This window comes from Micrasema longulum, unplaced genomic scaffold (assembly GCF_059751315.1).
Source record: "Micrasema longulum isolate JH-2025_06_02 unplaced genomic scaffold, ASM5975131v1 h1tg000550l, whole genome shotgun sequence".
Lineage (NCBI taxonomy): Eukaryota > Metazoa > Arthropoda > Insecta > Trichoptera > Brachycentridae > Micrasema > Micrasema longulum.
In genome coordinates, this window is record NW_028277746.1 from 1 (window position 1) to 19,344 (window position 19,344).

Sequence of the window (19,344 nt, forward strand, 5' to 3'; positions counted from 1 at the left end):
GCCATAACATGCACAATCGTTGTGGCCAGGATCTAACAGAATAGGGAATAAATTTGAATTTTCGTTTGTACCCACACAAACTGTTGGCAAAATAATTCAGGAGCGAAAGGGATAACAAGATTTTTTTTGAATAATTTATCACGTGAACATTACTAAAAAACAGAAGTTTTTTAGTTTGACTCTATTTTATCGGATGTGCAATAATATCACATTGTTCTAAAGTTAGTAAATACGTTCCCGGTAACCATCGCTGCATATTGGAGTGGCAGGGTTCGCTCCAGTCGGACACGCTCAATAAGTCTTCTTCTAGTGGCGTGTCAGGTCCCGCAGCGAAAGCATCTCTGTCCTGCGCCACTCGGTACGGGTCATCGACTTCCCTTCTTGGATATACTCGCCACAGCGTTCCAGGGAAAAGATGACCAGAGTGGATTTCCGTTGCCTTCTGTGGTGGATTTTCTGTCGGGTCTAGTTTGATCCGCTGCGATAACACCGTTATGATCCTCTGATTTTATTAATGTCCGTACAATCAAAACTCTTTATTGCTCAACTGTTTGTCTTCTTCTAGAATATGCCTCCGTGGTCTGGTCTCCATTCTATGTCAATCGCATAAATCACATTGAATCAGTCCAGCATCGCTCGCTTCTAAAAACTAGCGTGGATGCTTGGACTAGAAAGACGTATTTTTTTTTACGCTGATATAGAGTCCATGTTAAATATTTCTACTCTACAAAAACGTAGAACTAATATTGACTCCATATATATGTTCGGCATACTAAATGGTATAATCGATGTTCCAGCATTACTGGGACGAGTAAAATTCAATATTCCGATTCGTAGGTTGAGAAAAAATGAAGTACTATTCATCGATCAGCATAGAACAAACTATGGCCTTAATTCTCCAATGACCCGTCTTTGTCGTATTGTGAACTCAAGACAAGATCTGGACTTTTTGGTTTAAGTTTAAACGATTTAAACGAGCACTAAATAAATAGTTCAGATATTATCTCGATGTCCCTTATGTTTGTCAATGCTTCTTTTCTTTTTTTTTTGTTTTAAACTATTACAATATTTGAGTTTGTCCAAATTTTTGTAGACAAATGACTGGATTTCACCCCCTCGGAAGGCATTACGATTAACAAATGGCGAATGTTACACAGTGTGTAAAGTGGCCACTTAAACCAGCCAATGACAGGTCATGAGCCCTGTAAATGCTTAGACTTCCATATTCCCTTATTTAAGGTATTCTCCATCCATGTTGTAATTTGTTAACTTTAAACTATTCTTTTATTGTAATATTTAATCCCTATAAATTGTATACATGGACAATGTCTGTAATAAATAAATAAATAAAAGAGTGTGTTCCCATCGCCCAGGGTTCGCAAAGCGGACACTAACGAGTTGGACTAGTCAGTAGTGTTGCCGGTGTCAAGCAACTAGGCGTTTTGCAGCACTTTATAGAATCACACTCTCCAGCAAGATGTGACTCACTGCGTCCCTACGGACATGGACAGTTCGAACCCTGTGAGTTTAGTTAAGTTATTATATGGTATCTTAACAAAGATATACTCGTAGTAACACAATTATAGTTTTAAAAAAACGGGGCTTCGAAGCAAAAACGGGGTTTCGAGGCAAAAACGGGGCTTCGTGTATCAGAAAAATCGAAAATTGAAGCCATCCCACCATTAATGATCTATGTATGTTACATTTGGGCTGCATTGAGCTGTGAATGCAGAAACTATCTGCATCACACTATCCATAATTCCAGTTAAAAAAATGTATTTAACAGTCCTAAATTATAATAGTTGGCTTCGCGGTATTAATGGTCAGCGCGTTTGCCCACCATTCAAGCGGTCTCGGGTTCGATTCCCGACATGGTTGATATGAAATATTAATTTAAAAGGGTGATTTCTCACTAGAATATTTCATAGACCCCGGGCTGGTACCTGAAGCGAAAGATTGATCAGTCTTACGTTTCAGGTTGTTAAATCAATATTTAATGTCAAATATCCCATGAATCCAACCCGAGACCTCGAGTGCGGTAGGCGAACACGCCGACCACCACACTACGAGGCGGACTTATCTCCACTCGCACTAACCAGCACACTGAGTATGTAATCCGCATTCGATTTTCCTTTTCAGAATTTTTAATCAAGAGTACCTCTCGAGTCAAAAACGCTAAAATTTTTGACATGCTCCATTTATATTTTGTGTTAATGCGTATTCATTTAAATAATAAAACTTCGTCGTTAATAAAAACATATCCCAAAAACAGTTGTGATAAAATAATTGATTATCCTGTTACCGACGAAATAGCAGGTTTTCGATAAAAATAATAAAATGTCTGACATATCTGTGAAGTTTTCTTTGTCTCTGCTGTATTCTGCGGGCCGTGAAAATGGTTGCGACGTTTCTGTGCCTACTCGTCTAGGGACTAGGGACACGGTAAACACAACGAGTCTAGGTGCTGGGCCGGCTCCGGGGGTGCGGGGCGGGTGAGTATTTGTCTGGAGAAGAAAATCATAAAAAGAGCACAGATCTATGCGGGCGTGGACTTTGTACAATGTACACGCAGTGGCGGTTCTTTGTAGGGATTAGTTTTTGGGATAATTTAATTTTAAAACATTAATATCGAATGTAAAGTATAATGGTAAGCTGTGCATAGTCGTTTATTTGAACGATTCGCCCCGGGTTTTAAGTGGTTTCCTTTTCACTAGAGCAAATGCTAGAAAGATTTTTGATTGCCCCCTATAGAATATTTTTCATGATCCCAACACTTAAAGATAAAATTGAAGCTGATTAAAAACAGAAAAAATCATACATAATAAGAAAGGTTAATAATAAATGCGACTTCTATATAAAAATATATATATATAAAAAGGAACCAGAACCCAGGACGAGTACCATTGGCCTAGGCTGGCCCGAGGTAAAAATCCTTACTAAGAAAATCGAGTGGAGATAAGTTCGCCTCGTGGATTATTGGCTGACGTATTCGCTTACCATTCTTGAGATCCTGGATTCGATTCCTGGCAGGGTGGATGTGAAATATTGATCACCTTACTTTTATGCAACGATGAGCAAACTTCGCTACATTTTGTTTACCGATGCAGCGCCATATGCACCATTGGGTGCGGATGACGGCTACTCTCTCATTACTTCGCGGCCGCCACTGGCGCTGATTCCCCTAAAACTTTGTGAGACTAACACGTCACGGAGAATTATGTCAAGAGTATTGAAGCTCTACGGGACTACGCGGAACTATAGGGGACTGTAATACGCAGTACGTTCCTCCCTAAGTACGCAGCGCAGCGGACTTTACAGCCACTTTCCCGAGTAACACACGTTGCCAAGTAAACAGCTAGTTGTATTACTAACTACGCTACACTCCTTCTCGTACACAACACGGTACCCGCTCGTACTGTTCTAACAAAACCTGACTCGACTTTCAGTCGTTAACTCTATAGGGAGTAAAAGATCAAGAACGCGAGTCGATTCTGTTTGGTTCAGTGACGTGTAATTTGAAATGTTTCTTAATCTTGTGAGCTAGTTTTCAGGAGGTTTCAGGAGTATAGTGATGTTTGGCTGTTGTGGTTTTTATTTTCCGTAGAGCGACGCATCCTGTCCTTAATCTTCCCGTTGTTCAGTCCGGTGCGATGGGAGGCTCTCTTTATGCACCTGAAGCATACAACACTTTCCGTAAATATCCTCCGCTCTTTAATACATTAAACTCTCTAAAAAGTTCCGTGGTTAGGAAAAAGGATGGTTTACGGAATATTATTTTAATAACTCTTTTTTGTATAACATTTAGTGGTCTAAGGTGAGCGTTGAAAGCCCCTCCCCATCCAACTATTGCATGTTGAACAATTTATTTTACTAAAGCATAATTAACTGTTCTTTTAATTGATCCGTCGATAAAATACCTCTAAAGCTTTAAAAACACGTGGAAATTTTTTCTTAGTCTTTTGCGCATTGAATCTGTTTGTTCTTTCCATTTAATATTTTGATCGATTATTATTCCCAGATATTTTATCTTTGATTTTTCGGTCAGAATGAAACATTGAGAAGGACAGCTTGTGTAGTCCCCGCAGTTTCGGTCATGGGATTTTAGGTTTATATGACTCGGCCTATATCTATTATTCAATGTAAATGCAAGGTAGTTTTTTTCTTAATTTATTGTCTAGTTACGTTGATTCAATCACCCGTTAAAAAAAATAAGTCTGTATTGGTCACTTAATTAACTTCATTAAAAAAAAAATCATTGAAGATCATCACAGTATCATTGGCGTAAAAAATTGTTTCTCCCTTAAGGGGTTAATTGAACATTAAATTAACATAGATTATAAATTGTAAAGGACCTAGAATAGTACTTTGGGAGATGCCAAAGCAGGAGGAAGCTGAATTTGAATACATCAAATGCTAATGTTGTTCGTTGATTGCACAAAATATAAACAAAAAGATTACTTTTTTTAAATCCACTAAAAGTTCAACCTCAATCTTGGGAGGACGAAGAAACATTGAACTAAATGCTGTTAAAAGATAAAACACGAGTGATACTTTAATCCACAAATTTGGAATATCCAGTGACCGGTCCATCGCTTTCGCGACATCTTCGAGACTGGTATCTTTATTAAAGAGTTAAATGTATTTATATGCACTGTCACTGGGTATTCCAAATTTGTGGATTAAAGTATCACTCGTGTTTTATTTACATAATAAATTACAATGAACTTCCATCAAGAATTTTCACTTACAAACTTAAATGCTGTTAAAAGAGTTAAATGTTGGCTTTCCTAGTTTGAGCATTAAGCGGAACATATTTCCATGCATAGTTTCCTCTCTAATAAGATATACCTACCTTGTTACTAGTTACTAGTTACTTGTACAATATCCCTCAGGCGAATCGAATTTACTAACAATTCTCCCAATAATTACATACTCGTGAATACGTACATATTTTAGGTAGATAATATTATTATGTACGTACCACAAATGTAACTTTAGATGGGTTTCGAGCATACATCATTTCTCAATAAATTGACGGCACTTACTGACATTCATTTATTTATTTATTTACTTATAGGTTGTTTATAACACATTATTTGGGACATAAATCCCAACTCCGTGGGACTAAAAGTCTTGTGTCGAGTTGAGACGAGCAATTAGCTGACACAGACACATGATTATATCATGACAAATATTATATAGGATCAGAAACATAACAGTAATTTGGAAAAAAAACAAAATACATAGCACATCAATTTGGTAAACAGTAAACTCAAACATTCGAAAAATCACCAAGGAGTTTCCCACTCAAATCCACACTCCCACTAAGAAAAATTCAGTCCTTAACTCCTATTTTGAAAATGGTATTTGTCCTTGTGCGGTCTTCCAAAATATTGAACACTCTCGGTGCGATTAAGGAGATATGTCTCTGAGCAAAGGTCGTACGGGTTTTAGGTATGACATAATTCGTGCTCTGGGAAAACCTTGAATGAACATTTTACTGAGATCTCTCCTTATTGTTCGACCAGAAGTTTTTAGGTACAGTTGTCTCATATCCAACACGTTCATGTGTTGAAACAACTGTTTTGACGATGCTGGAGGGCGCTGGAATATTATTATTGATAATAATTTCTGTGAAATTATGAGAGGCATTAAGATGGATGCCGCACAACCCCCCCCCCCCCCCCCCACCACTATTATCTATTTAACTTTCTACAATATTTTATTGTCAAAATTCTCGAACGGTAGTTCAATACAACTCACCTATTGTTAGATTCCAGAATACTGGGAATGAATATGCATCACATTTTGATATATTTAGTTTATCTCTCCCTAACTTGAAAAATAAAGTGACCAACATATTTTTATCAAAAAGAGCAAATCATCTTCAGAAGATTGGGTTGGAATAGTTATAATTTGATTGATTAATGTATTTTTTTATTGTATTATTTCTATAAAATATATATGTATTTTAAGTAATTAATAATGTGTACAGTACGAGTATATTAATATTTCATACTCGATTTTAAAAAAAATAAATATTTTTAAGCACTCTTTATACCACATATATGTAAATGGCAGAAATGCCGTATTTAAATAAATAAATAAAATATGATATTTTAAATCTCAGACACTGGTGTTAGTCATACGATGTTTATTAAAAACATAATCGTTATTTTTAAACTTAAAATTAGATGACTTTGATGAGTCAGATTTAGTTATTCATGTAAAGATACATATGATATTTCAAAAATACGTATCCCCAACTCTATGAGGCTAAGATACCTTTGTCAAGTTTGAATACACCATAATGTAAAGTGGAAGCATGCATATTATTAAAGAATTCTAAAAATGAATATTATTACTTTATATTGTTTTCCCGTGGTGTCTTGGACTCCGGAGTAGAGGTATTAGTTTCTTTCCCGTTTTACCACAATTTGAGTATCATTTTACAGAACGGTTATTATAAGATGGTAGAAAGTACTCGGTAACATTTTCAGTTTTTTTGTTTTCACCAGTTTTAATAAATATTTCAGTCAATCTGCATAGAAAAAAAAACAGTACCATTTAAAATAGTGATTAATCGTTGAAAACCGATACTTTTTCTGTTTATGGATTTAAGTCTTGAAGTTGACTCTTATTTCAGCTCTCTTAAACATTTTGTTAAATTACAAATGGTCTCTTCTGCCATCTGACTACCGAAATATGCTACGTGAAAATGCGCTAAAAACTGAAACGTTCGCGTAGGTATGTTCATTTTATTTATACCATTTTTTAATTAGTTATAATTTATTCAATTTTTTTGTATCTTTGTACACACTATACAAATGGTATTAATCTTTATTCAATTTTACAATTGAATATCAAAGTAACATAAAACAATGTATTTTTACTTTGTGTTTTCAACGAATTGACGGGTTTAATAAATTTACCCTTATGGATTGGTACCTATATAAATAGTAATAATAAGATATATATATTAAATTATTTTTTCGTATTTATTTTTATTTAAATAATGAAACCCACTTAACTGCGAAACCGGCTTGTCAGCAAATAAATTATGTTTTGGTATATAATATATTATTTTAACTTAATTCACGGCGTCTTGAATACAAGTTTTATTTTATTATTGGATACATATTGTAATGAATTTATCACTTCTATCTTTTGCTGTGGAAAATGTATACAGACTTATTACAACATTCTGAGTTTGTCCAAATATTTGTAGAAAAAGCCTGGATTTCATTAATTCAATCGAGTCATTAAGATTTACAGATTACAACAGAGATGGAGAGCATTTTAGAGAAAAGAATATGGATATCTAGGAATTTCCTGGGTTTATGACCTGTCACTGGCTGGTTTAAGTGGCCACTTTACACGTTGTGTAAAGTTCACCATTTTGCTCATGTTTAAACATCCTAAAATCAACACTAAAACAACCTTCACCAAAATTAACAGATGGAATAATTTTAAAAATATGGATGTGCAAACATAGGCAAAATGGTGAATGTTACATAGTGTGTAAAGTGTCCAGTTTAAACCAACCAAATACAGGTCATAAGCCTAGTAAATGCCTAGACTTCCATATTCTCATGTTTGAAATGTTCTCCATCTCTGTTGTAATTTGTTAAGTTTACGGACTTATTTTAAAAATTATTCTTGAAGCCCGTTGGCTCAAAAAATACGTGCGTGGCAGTGGTGGGTCATATTAGAACTGGTTTTTTATGTTTTAGGCATTTTTTGTTTATTTTTCAATTTTATTTTATCACAATATGCTCAAACAAAATGAACATGTGATGAAGTTTTGTCTACGATTTCTCATGACTTTGTTAATGACGTATAAAAATCACCTTTCCCATAATCGATCATTTTCAATACTGCTGGGTGTAATCGGACTTATCTCCGGTGAGTGTAAGTTAATGAGATGGCTTTATGGGCACGCACTCCCACCGCATTTTTACCACTTATAACACCGCGCAAGACACACCGGAACTGCCCGACGTCGGCACGATTGGAGCTCGCCAGAACTTGCATGTGCCCGGTCGGCTTCGATTCATTTGGCTTTTGCTCTCTCTTTCTATATGAGATGGCTTTATGGGCACGCACTCCCACCGCATTTTTACCACTTGTAACACCGCGCAAGACACACCGGGACTGCCCGACGTCGGCACGATTGGAGCTCGCCAGAACTTGCATGTGGCCCGGTCGGCTTCGATTCATTTAGCTTTTGCTCTCTCTTTCTAAAATGTACAAATACCCACATCATGTAAACTCGTGTCGCGGTCAATTCGTTCAGTGTTGAACTTAATTAAATCTCAATACAATGTAAGTAAATCTTTTATTTAATTATATTGTAACCTTGCAATGAAACTGCGGTAGGTCGAACCGACCATTTCATTTTATCAAACTCAATTTCAATACAGCTTTAATTTAAAATTTCTTGTTGTTTTACTAAAATAAGTCGATAAACAATAAATTGCTGTTCTGCAAAAAAAAAACCAAAACACAGATATATAGTTTTTTCAGAATACTCCTAGTGCATGATGTATAACAGGAGTTTCTCTCCTGCCTCGGTCTGACTCAACAGGGAATCAAATAACTCAGCTTTGAGTCATTACAGATTGATAACTTCAGTATTCAATGCCGTGTTTATTACGCTGCGAGTACTCAATTTGTATGAAATTACTAAATCTGCTTGAGCAATAAAGCTCTCGCCCGAGATTGTCTCTGCAGATAATTATACCAACCTGTACCGATGTTCACTGTACAGTGTACACATCAGGGGCACACGAGTGCCGAGACGCGCGGCAATAACGACTTCCGACCCAGGTTTTAGGAAAAATAATGCACTTATAATTTTTTATTTTTTTCATATTACAATAATAATAACAATTTATTTCAACGGAGAGGGAAAACATTTTAAGAAGGGAATATGGAAGACTTTCATATTCCCTTTTCAAAATGTTTTCCCTCTCTGTTGAAATAAATTTAATATGAACAACTTTCTAGGGATAAAATCCAGCCAGTCTGCAAGCATTTGGACGTACTCAAACATTGTTGATAATAATAATGGTTTATAAACAAAAATTACAAATTCATTATCTACTTATTTTATTTTATTTTATTTTGTTTGGGAAATCAATAGTTCTACATACATATTTATTTATGTAATAGATTTCTCTGGATTATGTCTAGTCTGCCTAACTAGGTAAAACCTGTTTTAAGGCAGACATTTTAATTTTAAAAAAAACAACGACATGACTACCTGCTAATTTATTATAAAGTTATACAATATATACAATTTATAATTTATTATTTTCGAATGTTTTTTAGTAAGTTTTCCGATTTTTCTCTACCCAAATCCAGTAACCATTTTATTTTTAATTTGTTCAATTAAATTGAATTAGATTAACTGCTTGGCGCTCTTACTTTTAATTTAATCAAATTTTCAACAATGTTTGGGGTGTGTCCATTTGTTTGTAGATAGGCTGAATTTCCTGACTAAGGAGTTATTTAGATCTAATTGTCCCCTTAAAAATGTTTTCTCTCTCTGTTGAAACACATTTAGATCTAAATAACGCCTTAGGGAGGAAATTTAGCATGTCTTCAACCATTTAGACATACTCAAAACATTGTTGATTTTACTAACTGGTATAACAGGATTAAGAAGTATAAAAATGTTTTCAGGAGTTGTCTAGTAAGTTAAATGTTTCAGCCGGATAAATCTCACTCATAGGATAAAGGTATCAACTCTTTCACTTCACAAAATAAGTAACAAAATTTTATTTACCCTTAAACATACTGTGTGAAAAAACTTCTTCTGGTCACTGTGTGGTAACTTGAGGTTAGAAAATAATAATCGCTCGGTAATCACTCTCTCTTTTCATTTTATGTAAACATAAATGTGTGTCGTTTAGTGATAAAATTATATCATATCTTTCTCTCAAATAAATGCTTTATATATTTGTCGCAAGATACTCGATATTTTGTCATTTTCAGATATCCTGATGGACCAAATATTTAATTAAAATCTGTCTGATACCTTAATATATAATATAAAAATTATTACGTGTAATGGTTTACTTGAAGATTACAACTCTCCAACTCTTGCGGCAGTCTAGCGGCGGCAACGCAGCGTGAAACAATGAAAATTCAAAAATCCTTAAACCAAATACCTATTCTAAATGCCTCGGTATGGAAGCCACCCCCGTAAGTAACAAACGCTAGTCTGTATTGGAGGAACAGCACATTTTCTAACACATACCGAGATCCCTAATTCTAATAACATAATCTAGTGCATTAAATTATATTGTCTTCACAAAACCTCCAAAACACAATAATAGAATTTTTCCTTGGTTACTAATTTTTTAAATTGCGATTTTCAAATTAAAATGAGTGACTTTTGCCTGAAATGATGCGACGATAAGTTAGCTATATACCCTGACTGGCCGGCCGGGCCTAACCTCAATATTTTTCTATAGTAAGTAAAAAAAAAAGCGTTCCGGCACTGCATTTTTTAGCGATTGCACCCCTAGTACACGTGTACCCGAACCTGGCGGAGGCTGTACTCTGCATGCTCAATGAGGTAATTAATAAACGCTTATCAATCTGGCGCGCTCGTTGATGTTCGCTAAGTATGAACTTCCCGAGCTCCTGTAACATCACCGCATTAGAACAATACAAGGGAACGGTTGGCAGTGGCGTGCAAGCTATTTCTAGCAATTCGGGTATATTGTTAATTTATGAACTTCATTCCCCGAACTTCGGTAATTCGATTAAAGATAGTATAAAGTTGACATTCTTAATTTTGAAATGCGACGCAAAAACTAAAGAGATGAAAATCAAATGATAAAATTATCTCAATTTGTTGCAATAGAAGAAAAACATTTTTGAGAAGGGAATATAGAACTTTAGGCATTAACAGGGCTTATGACCTGTCATTGGCTGGTTTAATTTGCCACTTTACACACTGTGTAACATTCACCATTCTGCCTTGTTTAAACAACCACGTTTCCTCTTCAACTCTTCCGTCTGTTGACTTTTGTGAAGTAAAAGAGCTGAAACCTTTACTTTGCGGGTGAGATTCATCAGGCTGAACCATTTCATCTACTAGGTAACGCCTGAAAACATTTTTCAATTTTCATACTTTTTCTTATACCAGTTAGTTTAATCAACGGCGCTTTGGGTATGTCCGAATATTTATAGACAGGCTGGATATCCTCCCTAGGGGGATATTTAGATCAAAATTTGTTGCAATAGAGAGAAAACACTTTTGAGAAGAGAACAAGAAAGTCTAGGCCTTTACACGGTCTGAAAAATTTGACCTGAAAATGTTTTCCGTCTGTTGCAACAAATTAAGATCTCAATAACTCCCTAGGGAGGAAATCCAGTCTTTTTATAAATATTTGGACATAATAAAAGCATTGTTGATAAAATTATCGTTTTCAAAACACAAATAAAACTTTTTTTATTTTTTTTATTTCTTAAGTAATAAGTTTGAATTTTTTCAAATATTCCTCATCATTATCATTCCCTTTTCCACACCCAGTGGTGCATAGAGAACTGCATTGGTAAACAACATGCATTGTACTTCGATCATATATTACATGAAGGTGTGGTAATCAGCCTAACGCTTAAGACACCAATCCGAGAACATTGAAATATTGAAATGCGGAACCACCGTTAAGACAAATATTTCATTTCCACTCTAACAGGTTTTGAACCCAGGACCGGTTGGTGAACACGTCAACCACTACACAACGAGTCGGACTTATCTCCACCCGATTTCCTTAATCAGGTTTTTAACATGTGAGCACTTAGTGTGAGCGGCCATCCAGCACGGTGACAAAAGGTGACAAAAATAATCGAGGTACGCTGCGATCGGTGTACCAATGCAGCGCCCTATGCACCATTGGGTGGGGAAAGTGAATGACGATGACGATGATGATGATGTAGTGATTATAAATTTGTTTAATGTTTTAATATTTTCCAACGATGTTTATGTATTCTTCGCGGAAATTTGATGAAAAAACAGCTAACTTAATGTTAAATAAATTAACAATTTTAACTTCGACTGGTAAATTTATTTTTAAATTGAATAGAAGATACAGTCGCAGGCTAGTTTTTTTCCAAAACATATTTCCTGGGAATTTCATGGCGTAGGTGGATACTGGAGACGTAGGTACTGTACTTGACGTAACAATGGACGCTTAAGGTCCAAAATAGGAAGACGAGATTTTATCAAAAAAATGGTAGATGTGATATTATTAAGATAAGAAAGAGGAGATGAAAATATCGCAGTGTGAGAAACGAGGGGGCAATACTTGGAAATAAAACATTAAACCATATCATGGAAATAAGGAACCTCTGAGATAAGAGATAATGGATTAAGTAAAGCGACTCTCCCTGCGGGAACTAGAGAGCTAGAGAGCTAGAGAGCTAGAGAAGTTTCTTAATAAAATATTGCGTTGATTTAAAAAATAAACATTGAATCCAAATACATACGTGTTTTAATAATACTTACTTTTAAAGCCAAAACTAAAGCCTCAAACAATGTTTTCAGTGTGTCCAAATTTTTGTAGACAAGGACTGGATGCAACTCCCCAGGGAGCTGTAAATATTGACATATTACAACAGACATGAATAACATTTTACGAACGGTAATATAAAAGTCTTAGCATCCACAGGGTTTATGTCATAAGCCCTGTAACTGCCTAGACTTCCATATTCCCTTCTCAGGAATGTTTTTCCTCTCTGTTGCAATTAATTTAAATATGAATAACTCCCTGGGGAGAAAATCCAGCCAGTCTGCAAGCATTTGGACATACTTAAAACATTATTGAATTAACTACCCGGTAAAAGAAGAAGCATAAAAATTGGAAAGTTATTTTCAGGCGTTGCCTAGTAGGTGAATCGGTTCAGCCGGATTAATCTCACCCATGTTATAAAAATTTCAGCTATTTTACTTCACAAATGTTAACATATGGAAGAGTTGAGGAAATTTGGATGTTCAAACATAGGCGGAATGGGGAATGTTACACTGTGTGTAAAATGGCCACTTAAACCAGCCAATGACGGGTTATAAGCCCTGTGGATGCTCAGACTTCTATATTTCTTCCTGGAAAGTGTTCTTCATGTCTGTTGTAATATGTTTATAAAGCCTAAAAGTTTTCCTGGTGGACCGTCTAAAATATGGAGAGTCCCGAGAGTAACAGCTTTCTGCCATAATAGATCGACAGATATTAACGAAGAGAAAGAAGAAAAGAAGCTATATTGATTTGATTTACTGCTTTCATTGCCCTTTTCACTCGAGTTCTAAAAATTATCTAGAGAGATTTTTTGGATATTGTCGTTCGTCCTCATCCCCGAATTGTAGTTACACAGACAGATATAAAGATACAAAAAATAATCATGGAGCTGCGTTACTGGAGCGGCGAGATTCATGATTTGCGCCGTGATACATTATGGCCAAACGGCGCGGCGAGCGCTGGGTTAATATAGTGTGGATTAATAACAGAACACTGTGTTAATGGCTCGTGTACCCTCTAGGGAGACCCTCCTCTCTATCTGCCAGTACAACACAGTACGGTAATACGAGGGTTGCTACTAAAGTTTTGAGATCTGGCAACACCAGTGTGAATATGTCAAATCCGACATTGTCATCGTAAAGTTTGCCATTTTTAATGGTAAACGTACTCGTAACGTTTTGTCATACGAGTCATATTTCTGCTGTTTTCAGATACTTAAAAAAATTCATTATTTTTTAAAAATGTAACCAAATCGTTTTTATTTTCGTTTCGTGCGATGATTTTCTATAATTTTCGACGTGGATTAAACCAACAACAGTGTGCCGATCAACTCGCTGCGACTTTTGGTGATAAATCACCCCCTCGAGCCACCATGTTTCGCTGATTTTCTGAATTCAATCGTGGTCGCACTTCATTAGAGGACGAATTTCGTGAAGGTCTTTTAAAATCGGCTGTTGTGCCAGAAAAATTCGATGTTTTGTGTGATTTGATATTGCAAGATCGTTATGTGACATACCGTGAGATTGAAGTATGCTTGGACGTTAATTCTATCTGCATACATTCAATATTGCATAAACATTTGGTCGTCAAAAAGATTTGTTCGCGTTGGATGCCGCATAATTTGACAATTGCTCAAAAAAAGGCTCGTGTCGATTGGTGAAAACAAATGTTAAAAAAAGTCAATCGTGGTGCTTCAAAAGACGTTTATAAGATTGTGACCGGCAACAATAGTAGATCTATGCATATTAACTCGAAATTAAACAACTATCGACTGTGTGGGTCTTTCAAGACGAGCTAAATACAATAAAAGTTGTTCGCGCAAGAAGCACTTCGAAGCAAAATGGTCGCCTTTTTTTCGGAATAACTGGACATGTCACCAACGTTCTATTAGAACAACGGAAATTGGTCAAATCTAAATGGTACACCACAATTTGCTTGCCAGAAGTGTTCGAAAAAATAAATGAAACCAATGAGGAACTTCAGCCCTACGGGAAATTGGATACAAAAAATGTTTTCTTACGCGGGGTAAAAATTAGAGCATTAAATTGAACTGCCAAGTTTCTTGAAAATGTAGAGAAAAAATAATAAAAAATACTTTGATAAAAAAGCACTACTTTAAATGACGTCACTGGTTCATGTGAATCAACCTATGATCTGAGAGCTATGGAAGATTTCCGGTCTGCTTGTCGCTTCTGGACCAATAGGAAGAACTGAATGAGAATAAGCGGAAATGAACCTCTGACGTTACACGCGGAGTTATTTCAGAAATACAAAACTTTGAAAATCGTAGCGCCGATAATACGATATATAAAAATTAAAAAAAAAAAAATTGACTTAGTTTAACAGTCTATTAACAAATAAAAAATTCAAAAAAAAACACTGAACTTCCTCATTGCAGAAGACGAATCATTCTTCACCACGACAATGCAAGCTGTCTCATATCAGTTCAAACGAATGAATTAATGAGCATTCAAAACATCGAATTGATGGGTCATACAGTCCTGATTTGGCACCTGATGATTTTTCTTATTCCCGCATATCAAAAATAAATTGCGAGGTTAACGTTTTCTATGCCTGAAGAAGCGGTTGATACGTTCAAATCACATGTTTTGGAAAGGTACCTCAATCGGACTGGAAGAAGTGCTTCGAAAATTGGTTCAAACTCCTGCAAAAGTGTATTGATCCTCAAGGAGAATATTTTGAAAAACAGTAAAGCCATTTTCAATAATAAATATTTGTTTTTGCTTGTCTATCTCAAAACGTAAGTAGCAACCCTGGTATACAGTACTCAACACGCCCAGTACAGCAGTGTAGGTACGGTGCCAGTGTCGATGTCGTCGCGTCGCGTCGCGTCGCGTCGGCGTCGGTTGGAACACAGATGTTGCTGCCCGCTATAGCATTGGCACTGGCTCTCTGGCTCTGGAAGGAACGCAAATGAGAACAGACAAATATATCCTCGCTTTCTCGACTCGTTACAACACACCTTGTTTAAAATAAAAATCTCATATTTCCATCCGTTCATTAAATTAAAAAAGGCACGTTAATAAATATGTTTATCAACAATATGTTTGTAGACGAGGTTGGATTTTATTCTATAGGGAGTTATGAGAATGAAATTTTTCGCAACAGAGAGGGAAAATGAATGTGGAAGTCTTGACATTTACAGGGCTTAAGACCTGTCATTGGCTGGTTTAATTTTTCACTTTACACACTGTGTAATATTTTCATTCATTTAATTTTTGTTTTTAAAAAAAATATTAAGAAAATTACAACATATCAAATTGATTCTTAATACATTACAAAATACACATCACAGATTGATAAAATATAAAAAACAAGAAAAAAGTCCTGTAAAATGTACATACTTTCATGATCAAAAATATACGGGGATTTGGCAAAAAAAGCAAAATTTTAATTTTCAAAAAAAAAAATATATCCCCTTTGAAATGCTTGCCATTTGCGACGATACATTGATGTCAACGCTTAATCCAATTGTCCATGCACTTTTTGTAAGCCTGCAAAGGTCTTCAGTTCTCGCGGCGAATTCTCTTTTATAGCACCAATTGTCTCTAAGCGTGTTTCCTTTAATAGCAATTTTAGTCTAAGGAAAATAAAAAAGTCAGAACGGGCCCTGGTCATGCTCAATAACACAGTCAGCTTTTAAAATGGTACTCATTGATTTTTCAACACGATTTGCTTTGCTGATTTGATGTTTTCTTCAGGTACTCGACGTTGCTGGACGTCCAGTATGTTTATCATCATCTAAGCATTCGCGAACGTCTTTAAACCTCTTATACCATTCGTATGCCCGTGTTTGCGACCTACGCGATTCTCCGAAGGCCTCATTTAACATGTTCAATAATTCGGCACACGAAATTTCAGTAGCAATACAAAATTTGAGGCGCGCTCGTTGTGCCAATTTTTTATCAATTTTTTCGACTCACTCAAACAGACGCTGACAGAAAACTGAACATTCAATCGCCATCACACTTTGATAGATTGTCTAAAACAGTGCTGTCAACGTGGCGTGATTTGTGAGACGCGGGCATTTCAAATTTTAAAAAAATATTTTTATCATACGGTACATACTACAATTCGGAAATTGGCTTCGTAAAAGAAATACCACTGTCATGAAATACGTTTATCGATATCCGAGGCGATACGATTGATTTACCTACCGGCACAACCATTATCAGATCGGCTCTGAATCGTGGTAGGTAGAACAAGTGCTGCCTTTGTCAAATACAATTACCAGAGACATAATATAGACCAAATTGTTGAAATGCGACTAGCAATCAGTTGAAAAAAGTGAAGACATAAATGAATATCCCTTCTCCTCAACTGGTTGCCCAGCATTTCTAGTAAGAAGTCGGCCAGGAAACACCACAAGTAATATCCATACTCCCTGAGATACAGATAACGCAGATTTTTTTTTCTGCACCCTCTCGTATCATTAAGGAACTTGTGGTTTCATTTAGCGACCAAATTATGGAACTAAATTCCATGCGACATTCACCATTCTGCCTATGTTCGTACATCAACGTTTTGTTAACTCTTTTATCTGCAGACTTGTGTGAAATAAAAGAGTTTCAACCTTTATTATTATAAAAGAGATTCATCCGATTGAATTATTTCACCTACGCCTGAAAATAGTATTTCTTTATTTATTCATCAACGGTTCGAAGAACCTTTTAGAAAAAAAATATATTTTACAGAAACAATCACAGCAGTGAACAATTTATAACGTAATGCATAACACGAAATGTTAGAGAAATTTACTTTAATTTAAATCAAGTTTTATACTTCTTTTTGACCGAATAGTTTAAACAAAAAATATTTTCCCTATTCCATACTTCGCTCTCATTTATTAAGGTAGGGACCAAAACTCCATTGTAAACTGCTAGTTTTGCCTCCTGCGACAAACATTTATCTGTCATGATAGATTTCAGTGTATTGTTCACCCTGTTTCCGGCACCCTCCTTTCAATATCTTTCTCAGTATTTCTATCTCGAGTAAACGTTCCCAGATTAACAAATTCTTCTACCTGATTCAGAATATTACGTTCATTGCTCCTTTTAAATCAAATAAAGTTTTAACTGACCCATTATTTTGCATATCTACGAGTTGTTCTAGGCAATGCATGTTTGAAATATTTTAATTTTGCACCACAACAGGCCAGGAGGCCCAATCACAGTGGTGAATTGCATCACAGAACACCCAGGCTTGAGAAAAATTACGTTTAATTCAAATTTTCTCACCGGGAATCGGACCCGGAACTTTCCGTGCGATAGTCAGATTTCTTAACTCATTACACCATGGAGGCTACCAATTTGACCAAATTTACCACAAAACCGAATATAGCACGCAACTACACTGGCTCAGTATCAGCCATAGAAGAAACAAAGAGAAAAGCCAAGCGTCTTTACCACTACACCACGGAGGCCGCCTTAACTTATACCTACCTGTAGTCTAATCGGATCCACCTTCGAGTAAATGATCGATTATGTGAAAAATATTTTTTATACATCATTTTCCTTAACTAAATCACGTAAAATTGTACATAAAACTTTACCACACATCAAAACGTGTGACAAGTCATGATTCACGGCATATTGTTATGAAATACTAATATTATAAAACCCACAAAAATGCCCAAAAGACGACCTTAAAAACTGGGTCAAATTTGACCCAACACCGCCAGGCACGTATTTTGTTTATGCTTTAAGAGCTAACAATCGAATTGAAGTTTCCTTGTGAGAGGTTGGGAAACGCGATATTTTAGAGGGTAATGAGATGTATTATAATGGGGGGTGTAGTATTCGCGTATAGTGTTCAGGTTCTGAGTAAGATAAGGCTCGAGATCCGCGCACCGCGCACGGCGGTGTACCTACCGCCGAAGCAAGGTAATGTGACATGTTATTGTACGCCGCCGCGAGCGCCTTAATTCGCGCTCCCGTGATTAATTATAGGACATTAATAGTGCGCGTTTACCTACTGATCTTGCCAGAAAACTGGGGTAAATTGGGCATAAATATAAATATAACATTCTTTTGAGTATGTCCAAATGTTTGGAGACAGGCTGACAAGCAACCTCAACAAAATAAAGATGTAAATTTGTTGCAAAAGACAGGAAAAACATTTTTGAGAGGGGAATACGGAAGTGTAGGCATTAAAATGGCTTCTGACATGTCATTGTCTGGTTTAAGTGGCCACTTTACACACTATAAGTAGAAATATAAAAATTGAAAAATTATTTTCAGGAATTGCCTATTAGACGAAATGCTTCAGCCGGATGAATTTTACTAATATGATAAAGGTTTCTGCTTTTTTATCACATACTATGAATACCGATAGAAATATTTCAAATGGATTTAGAATAATTAATTGTATTTTCAAAATCAATACGGATATTGTGGAGATATCTTTTCATATATAAATATAAAAAAATCATTTTGAAAAATTCATCTTTAGAAAAAAGCGACATGTTTGGCCTTGATAGTTGTGATGCTAAGACTTGTGATAATGTTGTAAACAAATTTGAATGGTGAGGAACAAATAAACATGAATCGTGACGTATTAGGGGCGTGGCCAATGGAATTACTATTTTAGCGGGAATTTAAAATTACAAATTTAAAAATATTTTTAATGCTACTAATAAGTAACAAAAAAGGTTTTTTTTACTGGACAGTATTTCGTAGACCTTTATTACTTCAATAATGTAAAAAAACACGTGATATTTCCTATTCGGAAACATACGCGAAATGTGAAGCGCATCTGCATAGAAATATTTTCTCTGTAATAAAACCTCTTTTTACAC

The 19,344-nt window shown here is 35.6% G+C and overlaps 1 protein-coding gene across 1 annotated transcript in view; it reads left to right on the top strand.

Annotated features, from left to right (window-relative positions):
- Positions 1-8,265: 8,265 nt before the first annotated feature.
- Positions 8,266-19,344, top strand: part of GABA-B-R1 (gamma-aminobutyric acid type B receptor subunit 1) — a gene marked incomplete at its 5' end in the record, with an annotated part of 51,153 nt that continues 40,074 nt past the window's right edge. The window contains one exon of the mRNA XM_088227986.1: positions 8,266-8,325. Within this exon, the coding sequence (XP_088084112.1) occupies positions 8,266-8,325 (60 nt within the window). The remainder of the gene's footprint in view (positions 8,326-19,344) is intronic.